The sequence below is a fragment of the Poecile atricapillus genome, chromosome 3 (genome assembly GCF_030490865.1).
Source record: "Poecile atricapillus isolate bPoeAtr1 chromosome 3, bPoeAtr1.hap1, whole genome shotgun sequence".
Taxonomy (NCBI): domain Eukaryota; kingdom Metazoa; phylum Chordata; class Aves; order Passeriformes; family Paridae; genus Poecile; species Poecile atricapillus.
In genome coordinates, this window is record NC_081251.1 from 4,226,199 (window position 1) to 4,238,782 (window position 12,584).

Consider the following 12,584-nt stretch of genomic DNA (forward strand, 5'->3'; position numbering starts at 1 on the left):
GGTAAATGAGTGTATTCTATAAGGATGTTGCCTTTGAATCTGTTTTCTTTCCTCCTCAAGTGTGGAAAGACTTTTTTTTTCCCCCTCAAAGGAGTGTTCTGCTGTTTCTACAGAGCAACATTTCACCCTCTGAGGACTTCACACCCCAAGCATCACACCCCAGAGTGTTGTCCTTTTAAACTGAGGAAACTCTAGGTTTGCAGAGATATCTCTGAGTGGGGGAATTTCTCACTCCTTTGTTTCAAGGCTCACACACATGATGCCACAGTTGCAGAGCAGTCAGCATTTCCTTTATAAAGCCTTTTTTTTAGAAAGATGTGCAACTCAGCAAAAAATCTCTGTTCTAGACTGAAATGTGACATATAAATGGCATGCCTGGGAGCACTGCTTCTTTTCCTTGTAAAAATGTTTCAGCCTGTGTTTGATGAATATCCTTATGGCCTTTGTCAACTGCAGTTTTTTGCCACATTCTTGAGCTGTGATTTCACAAACTAGATTCCCCTTCTGTCTGAGAGATACCATTTTAACAACATCTCCCCCCTTATTCTCCTCTCTGTTTCATATCCTCACATCCTGAGCCTTCTCTTCACAGCTCTGCAGGGCATGGGACTGTACCTGTCCTGTAAAGAGATTATAGACACGAGTATCTTCATGCCTGTAAAAATATATTAAGTACTAAGACCATAAGATTTAGGGGGGGAAAAAATGTGTTTGCTCCCTAGAGACTTACTTCATCTGAATCCTGTGAAAATTTTGCATGCTTGAAAGATGTTTCAGCCCAAGGATGCAGGGAATTTGTTTTGGGATGAGGGGTTCAGGTTAACCATGGCTTGCTGCTGTACTTGGTGTAGTCCTTGGGAAGAGATGTCCTGGGCTTTCAGGGTGCTCATGGCCAGAGAGAAAGGATAGAAAGACAGAGGGGAAAAGGAAGAGGTGGGATAATTGACTCACAGGGATAAAAGCAGGAATATGTATTTAGGAATATGTAGGAGACAAACATGTCTGTAAGCAGAGCCAGAACTCCAAGCCTGAAAAGAAGAACCTGAAATAAAGTTTTCTTTTCCCTGGAGGTTCAGGGTTGCAAAACCAAGGAGTAAAAAGCTAGAAAATGCTACTATTAAAGATAAACTATTAATATTTTCTTTCAGTCCACTTCTGAGTGTACTTCATGTACCTGTTTTCACTGAATCATATTGACAGTGCTTCCTGCAAACAGCACTTGGAAATTTTCTCAAACCTGTTTAATAGTTTGAGCCAGCCCCTGATTATATGATTTTTGGCAAAGACTGTCTCAGTGCTGCCCATTTTGTGGTCATTTGTGTTCCCATTGTGGTCCCATCCAAAGCAATTGCCAGTGTCCACAGACAGAAGTGAAAATGCTAAGTAGTTTAACCACTTCCCAAGACACTTCATGGTTCTTACATTCCACACAAAACCAATTTCAAGTGTCCCATTCTCACCACTCTGTCAAAATCCAGCAGAAAAATATGTGTGTTCTTTAATCTCTCCTCTTTTCTATATCTGTGCCTTGCAATAAATGCTTATGAGAACAACGAGAGTCACAGAAACTCTCTGTACACAGAAGGTAGGGCTGTCATTATGTTAAAGATTATTTTTTTCTGCAATCTGTTTCTATGAAAGCCATTATTAGTTCATATTATTGAGCTCCTTGTTAGGGAAACACCTTGCTTTTCCTTCTTCCAGGAGCACCCACTGACTGAGAGATGCACCATACTGTTACTCTTGTCAATGATGGAAGGGGATGGAGACCACAGTTTCAGGGCCTGAGCTGTTTTCCAGTGCAATCAACTGAGGAGCTCTTAGTCACATCCAAGAGCATTAGATGGGCCCTGAGGGTGGAATTTACCTCTGTGCAGAGGGCTACCCCTAAATGATCCAGCATTTACATCCTTGCTCATGTCCTACTTGGAACACTTAAGAGTCATTTTCAAGGTTTCCAGGCTGCAGCTTTAGGAAGCAGCAGTGATGTTGTCATTGCGCTCAAGCCACACCAGTTTCCACTCTGTTCTGAAATATAAAAATATCCCCCTTGTTTTCTCCTTATGGATCTGAGGGAATGGTGCTTTGCCCTGGTCATTGTAAACTGATTTTTAGAGGGGAATATGAGTGCAGACTGGAGGAACACATAGTGGATCTGCCCTTTTCCAGACAGTTCTTTTCCAGCCTTAACAATTCTGTGGTTCTACAAACTCAGGCTTCCTTCAGGTTGTGTTTGTGTAAGCAAAGCTTTCCTCTTGGATGGTGAGGAAGAGGTGAGTTTTCATACACTAAACCTGGGAGAGGAAAGCCAAGTTGAAATGGGAAAAGTGGTGACCGAGAGTCAGTGGAAGCAGTTCATGGTGTGTGGCCACAGTTTGTCACCCTGACCATTGTTGACACAGAGGGGACTTGCAGGCCCTTCTCACCATGACACACCTTGGTGATACTTTTGGATATTTTTCCATTTCCATCAATCCTAGGATCCCAGAAGGGTTTGGATTTGAAGGGACCTTAAAGCTCATCTTGTTCCAACCTCCTGCCATGGGGCAGGGACACCTTCCACTATCCTGTTGCTCCAAGCCCCGTCCAACCTGGCCTTGGGATGAAGAATTCTTGTTCTCTTCAAAATAATTCTCTTGTCCTCTTCAATTCCATGGGGCAAAAATGGGAAGGATGGGGAGAGACTATTTACAAGGGCCTGAAGTGACAGGACAAGGGCTAATGGCTTCAGACTGAAGAAGGGTAGGTGTGCATTGGATATTAGGAAGAAATTCTTCCCTGAGGGGCTGGTGAGGCCCGGGCACAGGTTGCCCAGAGAAGCTGTGACTGCATCTCTGGAAGTGTCCATGGCCAGGCTGGACAGGGCTTGGAGAAATGTGGGATAGTGGAAGGTGTCCCTGCCCATGGCAGGAGGTTGGAACAAGAAGAGGTTTAAGGTCCATTTCAACCCAGGCCGTTCCATGATTCTGTGAAAACCAATCTGAATAATACAAAAGCCGAGCTGACATTCTTCACCAGCTCGCCACACTTTTTGGCAAGTGGTGTTGTCAGGTTGCCATTGACCTAAACGATCCTCTGCTTTGTTTCCCAGACAGGACCATCCTGGTGGATGTGGCTCTTCCTCCTCTGAGAGGACTCTACATCCTGGGGACCCTCGAGTTCCCCAGCAACTCCAGCAACGTCCTGAGCGCAGCCTGTGTTGTGGTGCTGGGGGGTGTGATGAGAGTGGGTGAGTGAACAGCTCATCTTTGGGATGCCTGGGGTTTATTTCTGCTCTTGATAGGAAAAAAACTCTGGAGAAGGATTTAGTGTCACCATAAACATGCTGTCCAACCCTGTGGCTATCTGGATATCTGCAGTTTGGACACCCAGAATCCATGTGAAGCAGGATGATTATCCACTGGAGCTAATTACCTATTCCTTTAATAACAATGTGTTACAAATACTGCAATCTGCACCTCACTCCTGGTTTAACTGAGGCAGAGATTTTATCTAAGTGCAAAAGTCCTCCCTACTTCCTGTGGGGTTGCTTTATGAGACAGTAATTCCTCAGGGCAGGATCTGCCCTAGTGTTCAGGCAATGCCTGGTGCCTATGGGTATTAACAGGACACTTTTTGTGACACAGAAATATTTAAAGCCAACATAAACAGAGTCATGGAGAATTCCCTGAATGCCTGGAAATCCTGCTGTGGTATGAAACAGCTGGATTCAGCACACTTGCTCCTCTCATCCCTCTGTACAGAAGAGCACCAGGACCTCAAGAAGGTGCCACCTTGCCCCTTCTTTCAGCTGTTTTACAGTTCCCAAAGTCACTGGGGCTGTTCTACATTATTTACAGCAGATAGGATTGGTGGTTTTCCACTCTGAAGTAATTACTCACATAATTTCCTTTAAATATCAAGGTTTCTAAAGTCAGGCATTATATTTACTTACAGGAATCCTTAGGACGCTGGGATCACATTGTTGATCATTGCTTGACCTTTCTCAAGATTGGTTTCATGAACTTTAAAAAGAGAATTTGTTTGTGTAATCACCTCCTGAGGAAGTCTGCTTCAATATTTGTTTGTTGTTAATCTCAAGGGACTGTTTAGTTAATATAGTACTGGCCAAAAAAGTTATTTTGCTGTCTTGTGTTTTTCTTTGGAAAAAGAGGTTGGAAAGCTTGATCTGGGAGGTTAAAAGATATATATACTTGAAAGAGTGTCAGTCATTTCTTACTTAGACTCCTTTGCACTTTAAATATGGTTTCATATTGGTTTTAAGAAAAAGCATGTGTTCATTGCTAAAAACACTTATTAAAAAAACATTGAGGCACTTTGCTGCACAAACTCCCCTCCAGCACATCTGTGAGCAGTAATGATGTTAAAAACCAAACAGGTATTGCAGCTGTTGAGTCGCAGTCCAGCGTCTCCTGGAGAGCTGCCCTTGTTTCAGCTGTGAGATGATGGGTGGGTAGAGACTCTGCAAGTTCCCACATCTCATACTGGCTTCTCTGCCTGCATGTAGAGCTGGGAGTGCCTGTTTTTATCTCCCTTCCCCTTTCTCTTCCCATGTGTTCAAGGCCTTACGGTAACGTCTTGGAGCCCATCTGTCCAACCCTGCCTGCTCCATGCCTGAAGGAAGGGTTTTGAAGCCCATCTGTCTGACTCCACCACACCCTAAAGAAATCCTGACACAAAATAGATAATGAGACAGTTTAGTAAACAGATTTAATAGATGTGGACATCAGTGTTCAGCATTGCCTGAGCCGTGAGCCAAATCCCCAGGTCCTGCCTGTTGTGTAATTTCTCCATGCCTTGTTTTCAGCGTAGCAATCTATGGCCACATGCTGTTCCTTCTAATTCTGTGGCCTGGGACAAAGACTTTCTGGTAAAGCTGGAGTATTTTATTCCCTTAAACTACTAGAGAAAAATGAGCAGTTTAGAAATTAATCTTATTTGGGTTTGGTGTCCTCCAGATCACTTGACTTCTCTGCAAAAAAACCCAAAAAACTAAACCCAAATCAAAAGGTTAAATCATGACCACAAATGCAGGAACTAAATGATGATGGGAAATATGTAACAAAGGAGAAAAATTCAGTGTAAAATTGGAGTTTATCAACCATAACAAGAACCTAATTAATTTTATTGGAACAATAATTTACAAGCAATTTGGGATGAGAAAATAGTGATGGTTGGGAAATCAGAATTTTTGCAATACCCTTGACCATGCAGGGTCAATCACCACTTTTCTCTTTAATGTATGACCACAATCCATGTGAATTATGATCCCTGGAAGATGTTAGATGATTTAAAACCACAAAGAACTCTGTCAAAACCCTTGAAAAACCCAAAGGAAAATTTGTGGATCTATTCCCACAGGAATTTCTCTGGGTGCTCCTAGCCCTTCAGTGTTGTTGGATCCAGGAAAACCTTCTGATTATTTATACTTTCATAGTCCTACCTCTGAGATAAGGAGTTTCTATTTTTCACTTTATCCTTCAAAGTTTTTTATTTGATGGTGCTGTTTGCAACAGAATTTTAGTTACATCATTTATTTCTCTGCACTATAATACTAAAAAAAAAAATAACTATTTTTCCAGCTTAAAAAGGAGAGTTTGAGGTTCAGAGAGAAAGCAAAGTGCTAAGTATCGTTATCACATCTGTGTCAAAGCAAGATAAGAAATTAGGAGTTCAACATCTCACAGCTGTTTTTCCATTCTCAGCTAGGATGATTCTGTTAATTTTAACCCACAAGCATTAAAACTCAGATGATATGTGCAGAAAGTGCCCTGTTCCACTGCTGAACAAAGCCCTCAGCTCCCAATAAAGCTGAAGAAAATGCTGAGGTTCACTTGGCACACATTGATCCGTTGGACTCATCCTGAACTAAACTGCACTCAGCTGCTCTTTGCTGGCAGGCTGCTTTTGCTTTTTATGGTAGATCTCACCAAGTAATTATCCAGATAGGATTTCTCTTTTTAGTTTCAACTTGTCACATTCTTTTCTTCACATATATCCTGATGGCTGCTTGTCAGTCATGTCACTCATTGGAGGCAAGAAGCCTAAGGTCATCATTAGCTGATGGCTTGATTGTCTGGAGAGGGAACCCCAGACAATTCTAATGCCTCTTATCTTGCTTGTGGTAAGAGCTCTAATGCATTTACTCACCTTCTTTTCCAGGAAGAACCCCCCATACTGACTTGTCAAAGGGTAAATCAGTGTATTTCATTAAATACATGTGTTAGCAGAAATTAAAGAACAATAATTAGGGCACCAGTGAGTTTCACCAATTTACTGTCTTTTCCAGCTTCTCCAGCACCTCTGTTGTGTGAGTCCCATCTTTAGCTGTGGGCTGAGTCCCACCCTGCAGTCAAATATCATTCCTGCACAGCTGTCCAGCTTGTGTGAAGAAGGGACTCTATTGGTGTAGCAAGATGTATTTTCATTCTGGATCACAGGAAAAAGATGGCTTGAGAAGTTTCTTGGACCATTTGAATTCCCTTCAATGAACCCCTCAGCCTCTGTCCATTTGGCTTTTACCCCTTCCAAGCCACTCAGTTTCTTTTAACTGATTGTACCATGCAGGGAAGGGATTTGGTTAACATGTTCAAGACACCCAAATTTAGGTTTAATGTGGATATCAGCACATGAGTTTCTGTTCATTAGAGATCTATCCAATCTAACCAGTGGAGCCCCTGCAGTCTGTGGGACTGGCTGATACAGGTACCCAGAAAAAATCTACATGAAGAAACCTGAATGTTGGTGTATGATCCTCCCTGGAAACATGGATCAGCTGCCCAATTATAAGGATTTTCTATTGTTCTGGGCACCCTCAGGTGTCTCCCCCTGCCTTCACCTTCTGATTAAAAATCCTGCTCTCCAGTCATTGAATCCTGAGTTGTATCTGCCAGCCTCCAGAGAGGATTTGGAGGGCACTGGGACTCTCAGATCCCATCCTACATGTCTCACCACTTATTCCTCATTTATCCCCCACTTCTGGCTGTTGGTTCCCACTCCACAGCTGTGGAGATGTGGAGCTGAGGACTTCTGAAATCTTCTATACATTTGGCAGAAAGAGGCAACCAAGTGAGGTCTCCTTGTTTGGCTGCTTTTCCAGGCTGCTTTCCAGAGTGCAGCCTGAACACCTGAAGGAGGCTCCAGAAGAAGATCCAGCAGTAGGTGCTGCCCAGCTGTGTTTTGACCATGAATAAAAGCTCCTCAGACTTTCTGGTGATAATATGACACAGTTTTCAAAATAGCTGGGGTCTAAGAGTCCAAGAAGTTTTGGATCCAGGAAACAGAGATAGAGGAGATGGTCCCAGTAAGGTACTGAGCAAAGTCTGTTTGCCAGGTGAAGGGAGGAGATTTTATCTCAGAGATTTTGTTCCTGTTATATATAACGGCTGTTGCAGAGTCTTATGTGGTGAAAAAAAGAGAAGGCTAGAAGGGAGGAAACACCCACTATTCTAGGAAAGAACTGTAAGGGTTTTGCTATGGAACAAAACCCAAAACAATACAGCAAAAAATCTGTCAGGAAGAACATCTGGAACAGAACTGAAATATGAAAACAATGGAAAATGCTTTTAATATTCAACAAACTAGATCCAGACCACAGTCCAGAATAAATGAAAATCTGGACAGAAAAAACTCATCTCTATTTCTGTTCTCCTTCTTATTCCCTCCTTTTTTCTTGTAGTAGCTTTTCTCCTCTCCAGGAGTTAGACCTGATGAAGGATTATGAACCAGCTGAAACCATTGTGCTAACAGATCTGTGTTACAGTCTCAACATTTGGATCTCACACTTCTTCAGGACAATATGTAATTGGTGGTGAATTTATTAACACTTCAGGTTGTTTATTAACACAGGATTATCATATATGGTTGGTTTTTTTTGAGCTGTGTAGTGCAGTTGGAAGAACAAGAGTTTGAGGGAGCTCTGCCTCTGTCTTTAGTGCCTCCTGACCTTCTCTGCACATCTCACCAGACATTTCCACCAGCTTTTGGTAATTCCCAGGTTGCAAGTATCCTTTTTTTCCCAGTTCTCTGCCAGCAGCACATTATTATTTCACTTTATGATCAATCAGGTTGCTCATAAAATTGCCAGGGCTTCCAGCTGGAATAGAAGAATGAGAGGGGATTCATTTCTGGTCGTCTCATGCAGGATGGAGAACTGGGAAGTTTGGTGCGATCTGATGTAGGACTTGCTCACCACAGAAAAGTGGGAAAAGAAAGCTGAAGTTTTCATAACCAAAGTCCAAAGAGAGACATTTAAAGCCCCCCCCCCCCCCCCCCCACCCCCCCTCCCCCCCCCTCCTCACTTATGTGTTGCAGAAATAATGATTCCTGTTGTTTATGGCAAGTTGCTGTATCCAACAAAATTACTTATTGCAAGAGCTGTGATTTCATGGGTAATTATCTCATAAGGTTCTGAATCTTACCCAGCCCCTGTGACTTGTGTGAATCAACTATTTTGGGTTCCCCTTATGAGTAAGATGAGGTATCTGCTGCTTCCATATCTTCCTTTTCATGGGCCATTCTGCTGGAATCTATTTAAACTTAGCCAAAGTGTGTGTCTGAGACCTTACTCAGCTTCACCCTTTGTTTTTCATTCTTCCCCATTTATTCCCAGAGAGATTCTTACCTTTTCAAGGCCTTATGTTCAATATTAAAGAACAGCAGAATGGCCAAAGTTGGAATGGATCACTGGAGGTCATCTAATCCAACCACCCTGCTCAAGCAGGGTTCCCTAGAGCATTATTCACTTTTTTTCCTAATTCTTCACTTCAGAATTCCTGCTGACTTTCCTAGACCATCCCTGTAATTGTTCTCTCCATTTGTGTCAGTTTATCTGCTTACTTTCAATATCTCCACACATATTTGGGTGTCTCATAAAAAGCTGAAATGCACAGGATTTGCAGGACCAGGCCTGGCTGAGTCCATGTCCCCATTCCAGTCACTCAGGCTGTAAATTAGTGTGTGCCATGTTACTGCTCTACTCATGTAGTTTGTTAATCACAAAGTTTTGTGCTACCAAGCCAAGTGCCTTGGAGAAGCCAATTATACGATATCAAAGCTATTATCTTTATCAACTAGACCTGTAATCTCATTAGGAGACGATAACAAGGAAGTTTCACAGGACCTTTTTTTCTATAAAAGCAGGTTGATTGGCATTAATTATACCATCCACCTTTAATGATTTATTAATTGTGTTCAGAGTTGGACATTCCATTTTTATTTATTTTTCCCCTAGAATCAGTGTCAAGTTGACAGGCCTGTAATTACCTGGGGCTCTTACTTTTATCTTTGTTTGAAATATTGGCACAATATTAGCTTTCTTCAAGGGCTCTCAGACATTGTGAGTGATCCCAAAATTATTGAAGAGTCCACCTTAATTGTCCAATGGATTTCCTGGAAAACTCCCCGCTAACACTTGCATTCATGTTACTGAAATCTATTGATTTAAACCCATGGAGATATTGATGGCAATAAGCAAGTATTAAGTCTATTTCTCTTCTAAATATTCTTAAAAGAAGTAGAATTTTTCTACTGATTGATGACTCCTGTATTCTTTTGTGTCATTTATCAATTACAGTTTCCAGCCACTGAAGAATTTATGTGAATATTATCTTCCTTATTTTATTTTATTTTATTTTATTTTATTTTATTTTATTTTATTTTATTTTATTTTATTTTATTTTATTTTATTTTATTTTATTTTATTTTATTTTATTTTATTTTATTTTATTTTATTTATTATTTTATTTTATTTTATTTTATTATTTTATTTTATTTTATTTTATTTTATTTATTCTTTTCTTTTCTTTTCTTTTCTTTTCTTTTCTTTTCTTTTCTTTTCTTTTCTTTTCTTTTCTTTTCTTTTCTTTTCTTTTCTTTCTTTTCTTTTCTTTTCTTTTCTTTTCTTTTCTTTTCTTTTCTTTTCTTTTCTTTTCTTTTCTTTTCTTTTCTTTTCTTTTCTTTTCTTTTCTTTTCTTTTCTTTTCTTTTCTTTTCTTTTCGTTTCTTTTCTTTTCTTTTCTTTTCTTTTCTTTTCTTTTCTTTTCTTTTCTTTTCTTTTCTTTTCTTTTCTTTTCTTTTCTTTTCTTTTCTTTTCTTTTCTTTTCTTTTCTTTTCTTTTCTTTTCTTTTCTTTTCTTTTCTTTTCTTTTCTTTTCTTTTCTTTTCTTTTCCATTATAAATAGCTTTATAATGACCTCTGTTGTTCACTTTGGCTGTATTTTTCATTTGTGTGGTTTTGGCTTTTTTTAAACAAGGGTAGCATTTCTTATTATGTTGCGCTTTTTTGGTCTAAAATTCATGATTTTTAGCTAAATGTAGATGTATTTCTTTTAAGGGAGGGAGAACTTCCAGTTCATCCTATAGAACCCCCATTGGCAATCCTTTGTACATTATTGTTAAGTCTGGAAGCCTACTTAAAAGTGGCTTTAAAACTGAGTTGAGAATTGGATATATGAGATGATTTTAATTGACATGACTGGAATAGTAAGTGCTTTGTAACCAGGAGTGAAAAATAAGAGAAATTGTGAAAGTATATTTGGACACAACCTAATTCCTGGTTTTCCTCAGTTCAAACAGTTATGGGAGTTCAAATAAGGAAATCAAAGCTGGTTTGGGTGGACGATGGACACTGAAAGATAATTCCCTCCATGTCCCCAGAGAATATACAAGCTTACTGGTGTGAGATATATTAGATGGGAAGCATGAGAGTCTTGTGCTGTTTGCCTTCTACCCATTAAAAAGCTGTACAGAGAATTTAAATATCCTCAGCTATCAGTCAGATGCTGGTGGGGAACAATGAATTGTTTTATTGATTTCACTTAAACAGAAAAAGGCTCTTAAAGCAAAGTGTTTCTTTAGGATACAAAATCAGCTCTCTTTTCCAAACTAATAATTTTTAAATATTAAAGGAACATGACAGGCCAGCTAATTTTGTACAGATACATATATATATTTTTGTTCTACATCTGCTGCAATTTTCTGTTGCATAATTGATTTAATCTCTAATTTTAAAGGAACGCTGAACTCCTTTACTGGACTCCGCATACATTTCTCCAGGGCAAAAACTGTCCTACTTTTTCCTCCTTAGTGTCTGTTTAGTGCTGGACCATTTTCCTCTGAAAGTGTAAACTACCCTTGGTGAAAGAAATGAAGGCAAAGTTGGAATACAGTTTACTGTGCAGACATATTGCCATTGTACACACCAAAACTTCTTGGGTACTTTCTTTTTCCCTACATTTTCCCTTAGTCTTTCCATTTTTCCCCATCCTTGCTGCACAATTACCCTGGAATTGGTGAAATTGTAAAGGAGCAAAGAGGTAAAAACTGATTGAGAAAGAAAATATTAATTCAGCCATTTAGATATTTCATTAAAATTAGATTCACACATATTTTCCTCCTAGTTTCCCTCCCATTTTCAGCACCACAGAAGCCTTTTGTGGTGGGTTTGATGGTATTTTGTCTTTATTGCAGGTTCTTTGCAACATCCCCTAGAAAGGGATTTAAAGCTGCTGTTCCTTCTTCGGGCATCTGAAGGGATTTACTGTGATCGTCTGGAGGATATAAATGTCCACCCAGGGAGTATTGGTATGAAACATGAATTCCACTTTTCATGGAAAACTAATTTTTGGTAATATCCAAATCGACCACTGTTGAGACTGTTACTATGTTGTACAGATAAACCTCAAACAAAGGTACACATATTTTAGAGTTAATGTACATATCTTCTATATGAAAAGTTTCTCTGTTTTGGATTTGTTCTCTGGTTTTGGATCCCTTTTCCAGAGGAGAAAAAAATAAAGTTCATTGTCTAGAAAGACTAATAATAACTGCATAACTTTTGTATATTTACTTCCTGGAGATTTTACCTAATTTGTTTACTTAGATTTTTTTTTTTTTTTAATGGTAGATATAGTTGTCTGGAATTCCTTCAATTCTAATTTATGTCAATGAGACTTCTGTGGTAAAATTTCCTCTCTGTGACATGTGATGGTCATTTTATTTTATTGAGGACTTATTGATCCTTCACTTTGTATTTTGAGTGGAGGCTTTCTTTGTTCTGTTACACTTCTCATAAAATATAGAAACATACTTTAATAAATATAAAGATTTCCATATATTTAGTTATTGCTTCAGTTCTTCTCAAGCCTCTTTTTCCTTTAACCTTTGAAATCCTCCTTCTGTTCTTTCCTTTTTTTTTTTTTCCCCAGGAGTTTATGGGCAGGTGCAAATTTATAGTGCTTATCCTAAGATTCCTTGGACACATCTGGGAACTAATGTTGCTCCTGGCAATGAAAGGTGGTATTTTGCCCAAATATGTTTTTAAATATTAAATTTTGGCTCCTGTTCCTATGATTTGTATTTTATATTTCTGTGAATTGCATTATTCTTTTTCTTTGTGATAGGCTCTGTTTGAATTCTTTCTAGACAGAAAAAAAAAACGAACCTAGGTAAAATAAAATTGCACCATGACGGGGAAGCTGATGATCTTTAGGGTTCCTTCCAACCCAGATTAACTTTAATTCTAAAGAAATCAAAATAATCTAAATTCTATGGATGAATTAAGCTGAGACTTCCTTCCTTCTTTCCT

General features: G+C 39.3%; 1 protein-coding gene across 5 annotated transcripts in view; it reads left to right on the plus strand.

Moving 5' to 3' along the window:
• Positions 1–12,584, plus strand: part of PKHD1 (PKHD1 ciliary IPT domain containing fibrocystin/polyductin) — a 237,704-nt gene that overhangs the window by 145,871 nt on the left and 79,249 nt on the right. For all 5 annotated transcript variants that reach the window (XM_058835020.1, XM_058835023.1, XM_058835022.1 and 2 more), the window contains exons 52-54: positions 3,092–3,229; positions 11,468–11,581; positions 12,205–12,292. In XM_058835020.1, the coding sequence (XP_058691003.1) occupies positions 3,092–3,229; positions 11,468–11,581; positions 12,205–12,292 (340 nt within the window). The remainder of the gene's footprint in view (positions 1–3,091; positions 3,230–11,467; positions 11,582–12,204; positions 12,293–12,584) is intronic.